The sequence below is a fragment of the Taudactylus pleione genome, unplaced genomic scaffold, assembly GCF_031769625.1.
Source record: "Taudactylus pleione unplaced genomic scaffold, aTauple2 ptg000447l, whole genome shotgun sequence".
Classification (NCBI taxonomy): domain Eukaryota; kingdom Metazoa; phylum Chordata; class Amphibia; order Anura; family Myobatrachidae; genus Taudactylus; species Taudactylus pleione.
In genome coordinates this window covers 4,293,883-4,311,785 of record NW_028284849.1, presented here as the reverse complement: position 1 = coordinate 4,311,785, position 17,903 = coordinate 4,293,883, and the positions used below count along the sequence as shown (strand labels likewise).

Here is a 17,903-nt window from a genome sequence, read left to right as displayed (position 1 = left end):
GGTTCGCATACCTGTTCCCTCCGGTCTCCCTTCTTCCACGGGTAATCCGGAAATTCAAACAGGAAGGAGGGACGCTCCTGTTGATAGCTCCCGCGTGGCCCAGACGGCACTGGTTCTCAGACCTTCAGGGTCTGTCCGTGGACAGTCCTCTGCGGTTGCCGCTACGACCGGACCTTCTGTCTCAGGGTCTTTGTCTTCACCCGGACCTGACTCGGCTGTCTTTGACGGCATGGCTGTTGAGACGGCCATGCTGAGGTCCCGGGGGTTTTCCAGCTCTGTGGTGCGTACCATGTTACGAGCTCGGAAACCGTCTTCCGCGAGGATATACCATCTCGTGTGGCATACGTTCTTCCAGTGGTGTCGACCGAGAGGTTATGCACCGCGGGAGTTTCGTCTGTCTCGGATTCTCGCCATCCTGCAAGCGGGACTAGATCATGGGCTTCGCCTTGCTTCTTTGAAGGTACAGGTTTCGGCCCTATCTGTCTGGTTTCACCGTAGGATTGCTACAATCCCGGATGTGCGCACCTTTATGCAAGGTGTTCTCCGTATTCAGCCGCCCTTTGTTCCACCTGTGGCGCCTTGGGATTTGGCTGTGGTCCTGAGGGCTCTCCAAGGACCGCCGTTTGAACCACTGGGCTCAGTGGATATTAAATGGCTAACAGCTAAGACTGTTTTCCTTCTGGCCATTGCTTCGGCCAGACGTGTTTCTGAGTTAGGGGCTCTTTCTTGTAGACCCCCTTTCTTGGTTTTTCATGGGAACAGGGCAGTGCTCCGCACTCGGCCCGAGTTTCTTCCCAAAGTTGTTTCCCAGTTTCATGTTAACGAGGAAATAGTTGTTCCGGCCTTTAACTCACCGGGTCTTTCCGTGGGTGAGACCTCTTTGGATGTTGTGCGGGCCTTAAGGACTTAAGTTGACCGCACTTCTTCGTTTAGGAAGTCGGACGCTTTGTTTGTCCTCTATGGCTTCCGTAAAAAGGGTTGGCCTGCTTCAAAGCAAACTTTGGCAGCCTGGATCCGTATGGCTATTTCTGAAGCTTATCTTCATGAAGGCCTACCGGTCCCTCCTTCTCTGAAGGCTCATTCCACTAGGTCTGTGGGTCCTTCGTGGGCAGCTCGACGTGGTGCCTCGGCAGTTCAGATCTGCAAGGCTGCTACGTGGTCTTCTGTCCATACCTTCGTGAGGTATTACAGGTTTGACACCTTCGCCTCTCAGGATGCTTCCTTCGGGCGGCGGATTCTCCTTTCTGCACAGGAGCGTCCCCACCCTTAAAGGATACTGCTTTGGGACATCCCCAAGGTATCCTGTGGATACCCTATGGACCCTGAAGTAGAAAATATGAGATATGGTAAGAACTTACCCTTGTTATCTCTATTTCTACGAAGTCCATAGGGTTCCACAGGACTCCCGCCCTGTCGCACCTGTGCTGCAGATGGGCTTTGCTCTGGTCACTGGTTTTCCGTCTCCCTCTGGTGAGAATGTGATTCTTGTATGTGTCCAGATCTTTGTTCTCTCTCTTCCTTCTCCTCCTCCGGCCTATGGCTTGGTAACTAACTGAGGTGCCTTGGCCCGGGGGCGGGGTATAGGAGGGGGACCTAGTGCATCCTGGGAGGCTGAAAGCTTAACTCTTTGGTGCCCTGCGACTGACGTCACACCTATACCCCAAGGTATCCTGTGGAACCCTATGGACTTCGTAGAAATAGAGATAACAAGGGTAAGTTCTTACCATATCTCATATTATCTCTGTGCCAGACAGTACCAATAGCAGGAGGCAGGGCTGCCGCTGTGTGTGATATTACTGTATCTCTGTACCAGACAGTACCAATAGCAGGAGGCAGGGCTGCTGCTGTGTGTGATATTACTGTATCTCTGTACCAGACAGTACCTATAGCAGGAGGCAGGGCTGCCGCTGTGTGTGATATTACTGTATCTCTGTACCAGACAGTACCAATAGCAGGAGGCAGGGCTGCCGCTGTGTGTGATATTACTGTATCTCTGTACCAGACAGTACCAATAGCAGGAGGCAGGGCTGCTGCTGTGTGTGATATTACTGTAGCTATACCAGACAGTACCAATAGCAGGAGGCAGGGCTGCCGCTGTGTGTGATATTACTGTATCTCTGTACCAGACAGTACCAATAGCAGGAGGCAGGGCTGCTGCTGTGTGTGATATTACTGTATCTCTGTACCAGACAGTACCAATAGCATGAGGCAGGGCTGCCGCTGTGAATGATATAAATTATTGCGTCTCCAAATGCTCAAATGTATTTATATTACTGTAAAGGTGCGTACACACTACACGATGTGCTCATGATGCAATATTGTGAGCGGTTTCCCTTGAACTCTCCAGGACACGATATGGTGCTAAAAAGTGTCAAACCTGACCAACGACCTATCGTGCGCCCTTAACGATTTCCAGTGCGTCATGTATGAGATTGGCAGATTGTGCCTGCTGTAGGAAAGAACTGAAGATGCAATGTACAACCCACGGGTACGCACATCGTGATCGTGAGTGTACAATTGCGATTTGGACACTTTACGCTATTTGTCTTTCTGATGCGTCGATATCTGGTGAATGGTGCAAAATGTCGTCTAGCGTGTACGCATCTTAACTGTAAACCAAGAAACGTATTTGTTTACACTATCATATTCATGTTATCTGGCCAGGAGAGTGCACTCTCATATCTGCGTCTTGCACAAAGTCCTCACATAACATATTTATTTTGCCCTTTATTTATCCCAACAAAATATCCAATATGTGGGCAGACGTGTGTTGACGTCATGATTGAGTGGTTTACAGAGCTTAGCAGCAATAACTTCTGTGCGAGTTCCTTACAGACCATATAGGGGATCCTGGCCTACTTACAACACCGTTTCAGTTGGTTGATTTATGAGGACATTATTCATGGAGCTCCCTTATGGTCCCATTCAGCATCTCAGTGGGGCTAAGGTGTGGACTTTGACCTTCTAACACCTCTGGGAAGACTGGTAGCTGCCATCTTACTGTAACATGATTGGAAGTGGCCTTATAACCCTCCCTGGCTTCTGAGTCTGTTCTCCTTGTGATGGAGGTAACACAAACCTGAACCACAGACTGACCTGACAAAAGTCCTGATGATATACAGCGGTAGCGGAACACCCCAGTGATCATATGATCAGCAGCACCTGGCACAAATTAATATGGAAGCAGTAAAGGTGTTCTTAAGGGCCCCATGCACTAGCCGACGGATTGCCCGATCCTGCATTTGGATCGGAAATGCTGACCGGCGGCCATTGATGTTCTGTTGGAGAATCTGTGGAATTCTACATGTTAAATTTTACCGATTTGCTAATCAAATCAATTGGATTTCAGCGATCATCCAACTCGGCATCGCAGGAACCCAGCATCGCGTCTCTAGTCTATGAGGGCCATAATGACATAATTTTATCTTCTAAATATTCCAGCCGTAAAGCTGCTTAGAAACGATGGGGGAGGGCACCTATCGTACTGCTAAAGCTGCTCCTGCTTCGTCCCTCATTGAGGCAAAGCAGCAAGCAATGATGCCGAGATGTACTAACATTTCACATTCCCCGGGGATGTCTGCAAGTCCTGTAGCATATCAGCTACAGGACTATGCAAAGTGGTTTACTATACACGAACTGCTTTAATACATGTGAATGTTTGATAAGATTATGAAATTGCATTGGATCTAGCACATCAGACACTTGCCACTATACAATGCATCTCCCCCTGCTTTTGCAGACATATAGGGAAGGTCATATGGGTGCGTCATGCTATGTGTTCTGCGCACGCTCAAACTTCTGGGTATTATGTTATATCTTATTGTGGCTCCATACCAGCAATATCCTACGGATATAGGATCTCACACTTCATTGAATCTCATTAATAGTTACTCTGATTTAATTCCTGCCTATTATTCTTTGTAACACACCTTTAAATATAGTGGTGTGACTTGTAAATGTCAGGGAGCTGATCATTAATGAGAGAACCTGGGTTACCCTGTTCTGAGTGTGTGTTCACCAGCAGTTACGTCAGGTAGAACTCTTGTGTACGTGGGACTAGTATTAGCAGATCACTGGTGTACGTGGGACTAGTATTAGCAGATCACTGGTGTACGTGGGACTAGTATTAGCAGATTACTGGCATACGTGGGACTAGTATGAGCAGATCACTGGTGTACTTCGGAGTAGTATGAGTAGATCACTGGTGTACTTCGGACTAGTATGAGTAGATCACTGGTGTATGTGGGACTAGTATGTGCAGATCACTGGTATATGTGGGACTAGTATGTGCAGATCACTGGTATATGTGGGACTAATATGTGCAGATCACTGGTGTATGTGGGACTAGTGTGAGCAGATCACTGGTGTATGTGAGACAAGTGTGAGCAGATCACTGGTGTATGTGGGACTAGAGTGAGCAGATCACTGGTGTATGTGGGACTAGTATGTGCAGATCACTGGTATATGTGGGACTAGTATGTGCAGATCACTGGTGTATGTGGGACTAGTATGTGCAGATCACTGGTATATGTGGGACTAGTATGTGCAGATCACTGGTGTATGTGGGACTAGTATGTGCAGATCACTGGTGTATGTGGGACTAGTGTGAGCAGATCACTGGTGTATGTGGGACTAGTGTGAGCAGATCACTGGTATATGTGGGACTAGTGTGAGCAAGATCACTGGTGTATGTGGGACTAGTGTGAGCAAGATCACTGGTATACGTGGGACTAGTATGAGCAGATTACTGGTATACGTGGGACTAGTATGAGCAGATTACTGGTATACATGTGACGAGTGTGAGCAGATCACTGGTGTATGTGAGACAAGTGTGAGCAGATCACTGGTATACATGTGACGAGTGTGAGCAGATCACTGGTATACATGTGACGAGTGTGAGCAGATCACTGGTGTATGTGAGACAAGTGTGAGCAGATCACTGGTGTATGTGAGACAAGTGTGAGCAGATCACTGGTGTATGTGGGACTAGTGTGAGCAGATCACTGGTGTATGTGGGACGAGTGTGAGCAGATCACTGGTGTATGTGGGACGAGTGTGAGCAGATCACTGGTGTATGTGAGACGAGTGTGAGCAGATCACTGGTGTATGTGTGACGAGTGTGAGCAGATCACTGGTGTATGTGTGACGAGTGTGAGCAGATCACTGGTGTATGTGGGACGAGTGTGAGCAGATCACTGGTGTATGTGGGACTAGTGTGAGCAGATCACTGGTGTATGTGGGACTAGTGTGAGCAGATCACTGGTGTATGTGGGACGAGTGTGAGCAGATCACTGGTGTATGTGTGACGAGTGTGAGCAGATCACTGTAAAAACTTTTTTTGTTCTGTTTATTTTTAATGTGACCATTGTAGAAAAACTGGAGGAGATGCGAGACAATGAGCGGCGAGAGGATACCTTTACCCCAATGCCAAATCCACATTACATGGAACTTACCAAGCTATTGTTGAACCAGTAAGTAGAAGGCACGCTTATTATCTATAGTACATGTGCTGAATTAAAGGCGTTTAAAGAGGCCGTTATATTGGCAATGAAATGTGTAGTTTAGGACTTCTATCTCCTATTTAGTAAATGGAGCCCCCATTGCTGAGAGGTTCTGCCCTGTTTCTAGTTGAGGGCTCCTCTTACAGGAGCAGAAACCTTCAGGCTCTGGAGCCTGTGCTAGGCTGCACTGACGGCGCTGTGGCCGTTCTGTACAGCATCTGATTGGCCAATGCCCCCCTCCTGTTCTAGCCATTATAATGCTGATGACAGATGTATGGGCTGTATTCCTGAGATATAATATGTAACCAATTAGTAGCGGCTGTTGTGGGGAATATAAATTATTTCTCGTGCATCCATTGGGGGACCCTGGAACCATGGGGTATAGAGGGGACTGTAGGAGCAATAAGCACTTCAAACATTCTCCCATCTTGGCTCCACCCTCTGTGTTCCCTAGTCGGCAGTCTGGGGAGCTTAGCCTTGCCTAGCATTTTCTGGCACTGCTAGGAGCGCTATTAGGGCTAGTGTGGCTCTCTCCTGCCTCTCTGTATCCCCTTTTCTTCTCCTGACCTATTTCACTACACTTTTTTATGTTTGTGTGGGGTCTGTATGTAGTATGACAAAAGCATCTCAAAAGTTATTTGCCTGCAAAAAGTGTGCAGATAAATTTACACAGGGGCAGTCATCTAGCTCCCGATTGTGTGACAATTGCAATACTGAACAAGAGTCTGCAGGGATGTCAGAACCAACGTCTTGGACGCAGGTTACATCCGTTATGTCCTCTCTCTGCTGAGCTGAAGGACTCTTGCAAAGAAAGAGAGGCTTCCAGGTCAGCAGCTCTAGAGGAACCAGCATGGGCGAGGTCCTTAGCTGTTTCCTTAGCTTTTTTAAAAACCATTACTCTTTCCCGTACCACTACGGGATCCTCTCCTCAGGTCTCAAAAAAGAGACACTTACCCTCGGTCCTCCAATCGGACGACTCTGAGGAAGAGGATATGCCAGATTTAGAAAAAGGTGAATATGCTGCAAATTCACCTAAAGAACTCCAAGAGGAGTCCGAGGGGATAGAAGCCTTAATTTCTGCAATCTGACAGGTATTGCAGATACAGGAGAAGCACACAGGTCCTCCTCGACGGTCTTTCTTTCTAAAGAGACAAAGACAGGCTATTGGTTTTCCAGTCTCGGAAGAGCTGGATTCTCTTCTAACGTCAGCTTGGGAACATCCGGATAAAAAATGTCAGATGTCCCGGCGGTTATTATCTTTTTATCCTTTCCAGCAGAAAACAGAAAATCTTGTGAGACTCCCCCCTACAGTAGATCCATCGGTATTGCGGCTGTCTAAGAAAACTACGCTTCCAGTTCCTGGGGCCACGTGTTTGAAAGACACATCTGACAGGAGATAAGAAAACACTCTCAAGTCCATTTACACAGCTGCAGGGGTGACACTGCGTCCTGCGATTGTTAGCTGCTGGACTAACAAAGCTATTGAACTTTGGGCAAAACATTTGGCTGATGGAATGAGAGATCAGCTGCCGGTGGAAGACCTTATTCCATTGGCATAACTTATAGGTGAAGCTGCAGCTTACCTTGGACCTTTTTCCCTCAAATGGATCAGATGTCTTTTGCTGCTCACATTTAAGTTGCAGTTTCCTATGTGGGAGTAACAACATTGGATGCCAGTCTCCTAACCTCCAGGGTTTTGGCCGCGACTGTATCTGCCCGCCATACCCATGGCTGCGCTCCTGGAAGGCAGAGGTGGACTCCAAGATAGTCATTAAAATGGATTACCCTATAATGGGGAGATCTTGTTTGGCCTTGACAAGATTGTAGCAACTTTGGCAGTATCACACATTTCCGCCTTCAGCTACTTCCACTACAAGGCCTCGGACTACATCTGTTAAGTCCTTTTTGTCGTCAAGGAAAGCCTAAAGGCCAGTCCTTTCCTAGGCTGTCGGCCTCCAGGAGGGCCGCCATACCCGGAACCAAGCAGACCTGGAACTCCGGACGCCCTGCTTCTAAAACCTGAGGATAAACCTTCAGCCTGACGGGACAGGCCTTCATCTAGGGGATTTCAGAGATACCGACTTTCTCATTTCGCCCAGTGCTGGTGTCAAGTCACTGATGCTTGGGTAAGAGATGGGGTCTCTCACAGGTACGCCCTCTAATTGCTCAGACGGCCTCCCCAAATATTTTGCTACAAGGCCCTTCTTCAGGCTCGAACAAGGCCTTAGAAATCCAGAAAGCTATACAGTCCTTGCGGTAAGCAGGGGTGATTATGCCAGCCTCACTTTCTCAGCAGGGGACTGGTTATTCTACTTTCTTTCTGGTTCAGAGGCCGAATGGTCCTCATTGGCCTATCCTCTATCTCAAATCCATGAACCAATTTCTAAAGGTGCCTAGGTTCAGGAGGGAACCCCCTATGCTCCATCATCTGAGCTATGGAACTTGGGGACTTTATGGTATCGCTGGATATTCAGGACGTGTACCTACAGGTACCTATAGAACCCGCTCATCAGCGTTCTCAGGTTTGCTGTACCACAGCAACACTTCCAATTTTCAGACTCTGCCCTTTGGACTGTCCACAGCCCCACTGGGGTTTACCAGATTTATGGCTTTTATGACCGCCCACCTGTTCGGGGTATCCGACTGCTCCTGTACCAGAACGGCCTCCTGCTCTTAGCAGGATCACCAAGGTACTTCAAAACCATTTCCAGTTAACCATTGCTTTCCTTTACAAGCGCGAATGGTTAATCAACTGGGAAAAAGTCCTCCCTGAATCCCTCACAGGGTTTAATTCATCTGGGAGCCCTGCTGGATTCTCAGAATCAAAGAATCCTACTGACGTCAGACAGGATTGCCACTCTTCAACTACGTGTGCGCGGATGTCTCTACAGTCAACGAGTGTCATTACACTCAGTAATGCGGGTTCTGGAATCCAGGGTGTCTACCTTCGGAAGGGTGGAATATGCTCAGTTCCATTCCAGGCCTTTGCAAAAAAAAAACAAAAAAACTGATCCTCTCCAGGTGGAACGGGTTTCTCCATCGGATCAATGTTCAGACGATGATGCTCTCTCCGGAGGTGCGTCTGTCTCTATCTGGGTAGCTATGGCCATCTCATCTAACCAGGGGTTGCCAATTTTTGGATCCTGGACTGGGTAATCCTTACAACGGACGCCAGTCTCTGGGGCGCAGTGACCGGTCCGCACTCCTTTCGGGGCAGTTGGATGTCTATCAATTCAACCCTGCCAATCTACTTATTGGAACTTTGAGCTGTCTTAGGGCCCTCACTCTGGCCTAACACATACCTCACAGTAAGCCTGTAAAGGTTCAGTCCGACAATGTCACAACAATGACTTACATCTTGGAGACACTCTAAGTTGGGCAGCAATGACAGGAATGTCACACATTCTGACATAGACCATAGGTCTCCTCACGGCCATCTCTGCAGTGTTCTTTCCGGGAGTTCTCCATTGGGAAGCGGACTTCCTCAGCCGTCACGACGTGCATCCCGGGGACTGGTCTCTTCTCCAAGAGAGGTTTCAACTCCTAGTGAGCAGAGGGGGCCTCCCAGAGGTGGTCCTCATGGCCTTCTGACTTTATCACGCACTGCCGGTGTTAGGGTCCAGTACTAGAGATGCCGAAGCACCCATCGGTGACGCTTTGTCAGTGAAGTGGACCTTCCAATTTGTGTACCTGTTTCCTCCGGTTTCCCTTCTTCCTCGAGTTCTTCAGAAGTTCAATCGAGACGGAGGTACTGTCTGGTGGCTTGTGGCTCCAGATTAACCCAGATGTCACTGCTGCCTCACTATCCGGACCTGTTGTCTCAGGGTCCTTGCCCTTCCCTGGACCTGGATTGTTTGTCTTTGACTGCGTCTCTGCTGTGGTCCTAAAGATTCTATGGCTCTGTCATCATCTGGATGTGTAGAGCACGTAATCCGGCTTTTACTGAGATCTGCCACAGAATGTGGCATACATAGTTCTTATGGTATCATACCTGTAGCTACGATCCTCAGGTGTTTAGGATTTCCAGAAGTTCTGGCATTCCTTCAAGCTGGCTTGGGTCTAGCCCTCCGCCTGGCCTCCCTGATAGTGCGGGTCTCTGCACTGTCAGTATGGTTAGGGTGTGGAATTGCTCCACTCCTGGGTGTTATCTCTTTATCCCCCCTAGGGGCTCCTTGGGATTTGGTAGTGGTTCTTCGTGCCCTCCTGGGGCGTCCATTTGAACCACTAGCTTTGATAGCCCTTACGTGGTCTATATAATAGACTCTTTCTTATGGCGTTTGCATCTGTCAGGAGAGTGTCGGAATTGGGAGTGTTCTCATGTGGCTCCCTCTTCTGGATATTTCTCCAAGACAGGGTTGTGAGTTGCACTCGCCCTGTGTTTCTTCCTAAAGTGTTTTTTAAGTTATTCTGGAACTTATGGTACCGACATTTCAGTCACCAGTCCTCTCGGCTGGTGTGGCCTCATTGACTGTGGTCCGGCCTCTCAGGATTTACGTGGTCCATTCCAGTTCCTTCCGGAAATCAGACTCTTTATTTGTGCTCTATGGATTTCATAGGAAAGGATGGCTGGCCAATAAACTTAACATTGGCTAGATGGCTTCGTATGACTATCTCAGGGGCCTCAACATAGGAAGGCCTTTCTGTTTCAGTATCTGTTGATGCTTTTTCTACTCGGGCTGTGGGCGGCTCGCTGTGGTGCCTCGGCTGTTCAGCCTTGCAAGGGGGCCACGTGGTCTTCTGTCCAGACCTTTCTAAGGTTCTATGCATTGGATTCCTTGGCCTCTCATGATGCTTCCTTTGGGTGACTGTTTTCCTCTAAGCACAGGAGCATCCCCACCCTTACAAGGACTGCTTTGGGACATCCCCAAGGTCAACCCTGTGGACCCTGAAGAAGAAAATGAGAGAGATTGTAAGAACTTAACCTTGTTATCTCTTTCTTCTAAGTCCATAGGGTCCACAAGGCACCCGCCCTGACGCACCTGGCTTCATATGGGGGCTGTTACTGGTCACCGGTTTTCCTTCTCTGTGAGTATGGTTCTTGTGTGTTCCAGTCTTCTCTCTCTTTCCTTCCTCCTCCGGCCTTGGCTACTTACAAACTGAGGTGCCTCTGGCTTGGGGGCGGGTTTATAGGGAGAGTGTACCCAGTGCATCCTGGGAGCTGAAAGCTTTTAACTGCGTGGTGCCCAGATTTGGTTCCCAACCTATACCCCAAGGTCAACCCTGTGGACCCTATGGACTTCGAAGAAAGAGAGATAACAAGGGTAAGTTCTTACCATATCTCATTATCTTCCTTCTGCGGCTCCTCCCCCTAGAAGATCTTACTCGGGACCCTCGTTTCGGTCCTTTCGTGCCCCGGGTCGTTCACGTGGTCGGTTCAGAGGAGGACCATGATTTTCCTGTGGTTCCAGAGGTCGGGGCAGAATCGCAGCAACAACAACCTCTGCTCTGCAGGTGGTTAAGTCCACTACCAAGCCCAGTGCATGATGGGTTTCCCTCTCACCTGGGGGACCCAGAGTGGAAGCACTTCTGCGGGATTTTGGAGAAGTATGGACGGAAACTTGTATGGACGCTTGGGTCCGCGATCTCATCATTCAGAGATACAAGCTCGACTTTCAGTTTCAACCTCCACCTCGATTTTTTTCTTTTTTTTTTTTTGTTTACCACAGGTTTACCAGTTTCTAACGACAGGAGTGGTGTTCTACAAGAAGCAATAGACGAGCTTCTATCCACAAGAGTGGTGGTCATAGTTCCCGTACATCAGACTGGAAAGGGTTTTCACTCCAGTCTCTTCGGGGTGCCGAAGCCGGACAGCTTGGTCAGACCTATTCTGACGTCGAAGGATCTCAATCCATACCTAAAGATTTTCGAGTTCAAGATGGAGTCCCTTCAGTCGGTGATAGCGGGATTGGAGGAAGGCGAATTCATGGTATCTCTAGATATCAAGGACGCCTACCTTCACATCCCTATCTAGCCTCCTCGCCAGGCATTTCTGGGATTCGCAGTTCGGAATTCATATTTCCAGTTTTAGTCCTTACCCTTTGGCTTATCAGCCCTCAGGGTATTCACAAAGGTCATGGCTGTGATGATTAGTCTCCTTCGGAAACAAGAGATCACTATTATCCCTTATCTGGACAATCTACTGCTGAAGGCTCATTCCAGGGACCAATTACTGCAGAACATCACAGTGACACACAACCTTCTCATTCGTCATGGATGGACCCTGAATTTCCCCAAGTCTCATCTACAACCGACGCAGAGGTTGCATTTTGGAATGGCCATGGACACATTTTCTCGGGCGTCGAAAATTGGGAGGCAGAGTACCTCAGCCTACAGGACGTGCATTCATGTGAATGGGCACTACATCTGCAAGTTTTTCACCAGCTAGTCCAAAGCTGGGGTTTTCCGCAGATCGACCTCATGGCATCCTGACAAAATCATCAACTGCCTCTCTATTGCTCTCGGACGAGTGGCAGTGGACGCACTGTCGGCACCGTGGCAGTTCCAATTTGTCTATCTCTTCCCTCCGTTCCCTCTTCTCCCTCGAATCCTACAACGCATTAAGAAGGAGAAGGTCAAGGTTCTATTGATAGCTCCGGATTGGCCTCACAGAGCTTGGTATTCCAACATTCAACTTCTGCTGATCGAAGATCTGTGGTCCCTACCACTGAGAGCAGATCTATTACTTCAGGGTCCTTTAGTCTGTCCAGACTTAAAACTGCTACGTTTGATGGCGTGGCTGTTGAAAGGGCAATCTTAAGACTTAAGGAGATCCCATCCAGGGTAATCCCTACTATGCTCAGAGCCCAGAAGGAAGTTACTTCAAAGCATTACCACCATATTTGGAAGGCTTATGTTTCATGGTGTGAACGTAGAGGATCTCCGTCTACAGAATTCAACCTAGCCAGATTTCTGTTTTTTTTCTGCAAGCAGGTCTGCGTTTGGGTTCTCTGAAACTCCAAATTTAATCTCAGAGTTTTCTTCCCAAAAAAATTGGCCTTGATACCGGATGCGCAGACTTTTCTGCAAGGTGTGATTAGGTTACAACCACCCTTTGTTCCTCCTACAACTCCGTGGGACTTGGATCTAGTCCTTTCCTACTTACAGTCCTCCCTGTTCGAACCTTTGGGGTCTGTGGAGTTAAAATACCTTTCGTGGAAGGTTACACTTCTGCCAGGAAGGTGTCTGAAATGGGAGCTCTATCCTGTCGTCCTCCATACTTGGTATTTCATGAGGATAGAGCGGAACTCCTTACTACAATGGATTTTCTTCCTAAGATGGTTTCGGGTTTCCACATCAGCCAACCTATTGAAGCCTCCAGTGTCCCCTATGGATGAAGGAGAAAACAGGATTTTGGTATTTACCGATAAATCCCTTTCTCTGATTCCATAGGGGACACTGGACGCCCACCCTGCGCTGTTCCTTCCTGCCACGTTTGTGGTTGTTTTTACGTTATGACTGTTAGAGACCTGTTTGCCGTCTCTTGTTGTATTTCTGTTTTTTTTTTTTAACCTTTTCAAATTTTTTGTGTACTGTCGCCTCCTCCTCTTTTGTTCGTCTTTTTTTCTCTGCTCCCCTCGGGCACAGTTTCCACTGTCACCGTCTATACCCAACTGTCTTCAAACCTCCAGTGTCCCCTATGGAATCCGAGAAAGGGATTTAACAGTAAGTACCAAAATCCTGTTTTCCTGTGGCGTTTTGCCTGTTGTAGTTGCCTCTCCTCCCAGTGATTGCGTTCTACACCTGTCTGTTACTTTTCCGGTCATGTCATGGAAGAGGAGCCCTATTCTTGTAGGGCAGCTTCTATGACCGTTGTTAGACATTTCATGTCACACCAGATTGCCTTGTGGGTATTTCCGGAGCAGAGACACTTTGTGCGTCATGTGTGGTGTAGGCCTCACTGCCACGTTCCCCTGCAGATTTTATATATTGGGATAAATAGCCACATCCATTGCTGAGCTGGGGGGTGTTGGACGAGGAGAATGTTTTCTCGCTCTCCCCCTTGATTTATTCATGCACATTGGTGACCCTTAGGCTGCCTATCCCCACATAGCTGCTGCTTTGGCAAGGGCTGTAAAGGCTTCACCAAGGTTTCCTCTTCTTTGGACAGAATTTAAAATTCTCCTCCTTCGGCTACAACGGGCAGATGCTATAGCTCTGGTCCAATCATAGCATGAGGCATCAGACATAGAAGAAGCTTTCTATAGGCAATGGATCAGGGAGGGCTTTGAGTCACACTCCCAAGTGTTATGGAAAATGGGAATCTCTGCCAAAAGAAGTGATTTCCACTAGAATGCGGTTGACCAAGACCATTCCTATCTTACTGCTGCCTCCATGAAGGATCACTCATACCCCTTTCAGACATACAACCCAGGAAATTTCCTGCTCAGACCCGGGAATTTCTCCTGTGCAAATTCCCGGGTATTTGGTCGAGACCCCCCCTTTCACACTACAACGTCTACCCGGGAAATTCCCAGGTAGACCCCTTTCATACAAGAGCAGGGTTTTTTAGTTTTTAATATTCCCTGCCTCTCCTCTGCCCTTCCTAGCCTATCCCCTCTCCGGCTGCCACTGATGATGTCATCAGCAGGCAGCCAACCAATCACTACCACCATTTTATTATTATTAAATTATTTAAATCTGCCCTGGTGGTCCAGCGGGAGTGCGGGCGGCCTACTGTGACAGAGACCCGCCGGCAGGTGTCCCCAGCTTCCAGCTGGGGTTCTCTGTACACAGCCACCGGCCAGGGGGGTGGGGAGCAGCCGCTCTCGCTGCCAACTCAATGTAAAAGCTGCTTGGTGCAGCCAGGGAGTAGTAAATTCCCAGGTAGCACCATTCACACATAAGCAGGGTAATTTCCTGGGACTTAAGTCCTGGGAAATTCCCTGGTCGATTGAAGGGTCGGCTACCCAGGAACATGTTCCCGTGTGGGTACCTTTCAGACATACGCGGCAACCCGGGAATTTGGCTGAGGCAGGCCAAATTATAAACTCTCGCAGACCAGGCAGAGTCATCATTTAGACATCTATGTAAGGCACCCAAGTTCCCGTGTAATGTGGCCTGTAGTTCTGTCTTCGATGTGGACACCCTGGCTCATGGCATGAGAAGCTCACCCACAATCCAAGCTCTGGAGCTACTTCCATTTGCTGGAAATGTCCTATTTTGCCCTGGGCTATAGATTAAAGTAATCATTTAGTCCACTGGGGGAAATGGCTTTTTCATCTCTTGACAGTTCCCAAGGTTTTGATTCTCTTGGCAATATTCAGTTTTCTGTGGAGGATGGCACAGGTTTAGTCAGCTTAGAGACCAGCCAGCAAACCATCATAGAAAGCATCGGTCTGGCATAGTCGGGGTACGTGGTCCTCTTCCTGGACGTGTCCATAGATTCTAGTTTGATATAAGGATGTGTGGACAGACAAATTACAGCATTCCCCCTAGAGGCAGCTTTGGGAACTCCCCACGGTTCCAACGTCTCCCAGTGAATGGAAGAGTACATAGGGGGACACTGAATTTACTCTGCTTTATCTGTGGTGGGAGGACAATCACTCTCTGTACTGGTGTGTCACTGGTTATGTCTGTCTAAGAAACGGCTACTAGTACCAATGGTTTTACCTTTACCTTCCTTTGAAATGATTGTGTTTCCGATTTTCTCCCTCGTCTCCACGCGATTATATGACCGCTTTTACTATATCCACTGGCTGTTACTCTACTGTTCAGCATGTTTGCATGTGATTTAGGCCTAACTTCTACTCTGTATCATTGCCTACACTTCCCCCACATGTCCCAATCCCTCGCCAAAACCTCTCCTGTGCTCACTCCACCACTGGGATCCTCTCCCTTAGCCCCAGCCTGCAAAGCTTCACACGTTCCATAAAAACCCACCTGGTCATTAAAGCCTCACCGTCCAAATTGTGACGCCCACCCCCCCATTGTTTGTAGATGACTGGTGTGACCAGCTCTCACCCAAACCCCCCCACATTATGGCTGGTGTGATATACCAGTTATCTACACACATTGAGGGCAGTAACCTCCCCCCCATCGTGTGTAGATGACTCCTGTAACCCCTCCTCATTGTATGTAGATGACCCTTTGTGTGTCACCCCTCGCAAGGTGTATAGATAACTGGTGGCCAACCCCCCTAACCATTGTGTTCCGATGACTGGTGCCCCCCCCCCCCTCCCCAAATCTCCCAGTTGTGTGTAGTTGGCTGTTGTGACCCCACCCCGCATTGTGTGTAGGTGACCACCCCCTATATGCAACTCCAACTGATTGGGTTCCACCCACCCAGCATGTCAGGGGACGGGAGAGTAGGAAAAGGATTACCATCACATCTGTAAGCTGGTGAGTGGTGCTGTTCCTGTGTATGACCATCGCACCACATTATCTCATGTGACTGCTGCCGTTGTGTTTCCTCCTCTTTAGTGCCTCAGACAATATCCCAAAGGCTGACGAGATCAGGACGCTCGTTAAAGACACCTGGGACACTCGGATAGCTAAGCTCCGGCTGTCTGCGGACAGCTTTGTGCGGGAGCAGGAAGCTCACGCTAAGGTATAACCAGCTTTCTCATGTCTTACTAATAATCCACTGAATGCGGCACTGTGTACGGCGTGTGGGCGGGCATGTGACTGGGAAGGGCACAAATCCAGCTTGTGGCCAGCACTACGCAGCTGCTGCATTAAATAATGAGCATTAAAAAGGGCTAAAGCTGTGACACTGCTAAGAATAATGATCTATGTCCATGTAGAGAGCCAGTGACATTGGCCGGATTTGCAGCGCCGGAGCGATGTTGCTGTTATAGTTCTAGGTTCCAGCTGTTACTTTCTGGATCCTTGTCCAGGTTACTCAGTGACCCCCGTGGCCAGCGTCCTCTCTCCTGATTACACACCTCTAATTGTCCACCTGCTTTTTGTTAGCTCACTGCTGTTACTCCTCTCTCTTCTCATTTGCCAGCTGGATAACTTAACGCTGATGGAAATTAACACCATTGGGACTTTTTTCACCGAGTCCTTAAACCACATGTACAAACTACGCACCAGCCTGCAGTACCCGGAGGAAGGACAGTCCCAGGAATACTAGCTCGCCCACCGGGTCAGCGTCAAAGGGGGAACTGTGATTTAGCTGCTCGCTGAGGTCACTGCGGTATACTCTGCTATTCTCAGGCCAAGCGTTAGTTCCCTGGCATGCAGAGATGGCATCTGTGGTGATGGCCTGTAACAGGCGAGAGAGACGACGTTTTAATCTGCTATGATGTTGCTGGGAATTGGAGAGAGAGCACTCGATGGCCAGTGCTGTGCTGTCATAGCCTCAGGTGGGAACAGCGCCCGGATCCAGGTGTTTTCCTTGTATATAGGTTAGAACCTGTTGCCCGTTAAAGAACACTGCTGCGTTATTAGAGGACTATACAGTATAAATAGACTCCGGATTTGTGTCAGAACTCAGGACCAGACCGGCTTCTAGAACGATGAAACTGGGTTTTACCGCAATGGGTGAAGCTGAGCCTACACGACCCCGGCACCATCGCTGAAACTTACAGGAGCACAGCAGTCACTGTCTTCACACACACGTGAAATAAACATGTTTATTACAGCTGTCCTCTTTCTCCTTTATTCTGTCCATTTAACAAAGGTGTGCATGTCTCTGAGGGGGGGGGCTAATACCTTCTGTTAAAATGGTGGGGATTCTGTGGTAAGGGAGGAACTCGCCCACGGTCTCCTGCCCATCCCACAATGGCTCAGGGCGCACAGCCTGGAAGTTTCATTAGAACAGATGTAGATGTTTGATGTTGCTGTCAGGAACTTGTGTCTGCAGTTGTTTAATCCAAACCAATCATGGCCCCGTGGCATGCTCCGGTCTGTGTGAGGCCTGGCGTCCCCGTGGCATGCCCTGGTCTGTGTGAGCCCTGGAATCCCCGTGGCATGCTCTGGTCTGTGTGTGCCCTGGTGTCCCCGTGGCATGCTCAGGTCTGTGTGAGCCCCTGGTGTCTCCGTGGCATGCTCCGGTCTGTGTGAGCCCCTGGTGTCTCCGTGGCATGCTCCGTTCCGTGTGAGCCCCTGGTGTCTCCGTGGCATGCTCTGTTCCGTGTGAGCCCTGGAGTCCCCGTGGCATGCTCTGTTCCGTGTGAGCCCTGGAGTCCCCGTGGCATGCTCTGTTCCGTGTGAGCCCCTGGTGTCCCCGTGGCATGCTCTGTTCCGTGTGAGCCCCTGGTGTCCCCGTGGCATGCTCTGTTCCGTGTGAGCCCCTGGTGTCCCCGTGGCATGCTCTGTTCCGTGTGAGCCCCTGGTGTCCCCGTGGCATGCTCTGTTCCGTGTGAGCCCCTGGTGTCCCCGTGGCATGCTCTGTTCCGTGTGAGCCCCTGGTGTCCCCGTGGCATGCTCTGTTCCGTGTGAGCCCCTGGTGTCCCCGTG

At 49.1% G+C, this 17,903-nt stretch overlaps 1 protein-coding gene across 1 annotated transcript in view; it reads left to right on the top strand.

Moving 5' to 3' along the window:
• The window catches only part of GINS2 (GINS complex subunit 2), an 81,662-nt gene extending 64,577 nt beyond the window's left edge, over nt 1-17,085 (top strand). Inside the window, exons 3-5 of the mRNA XM_088447987.1 lie at nt 5,372-5,471; nt 15,921-16,047; nt 16,450-17,085. Coding sequence (XP_088304113.1) covers nt 5,372-5,471; nt 15,921-16,047; nt 16,450-16,575 — 353 coding nt within the window. The 3' untranslated portion in view covers nt 16,576-17,085. The remainder of the gene's footprint in view (nt 1-5,371; nt 5,472-15,920; nt 16,048-16,449) is intronic.
• Nucleotides 17,086-17,903: the final 818 nt, after the last annotated feature.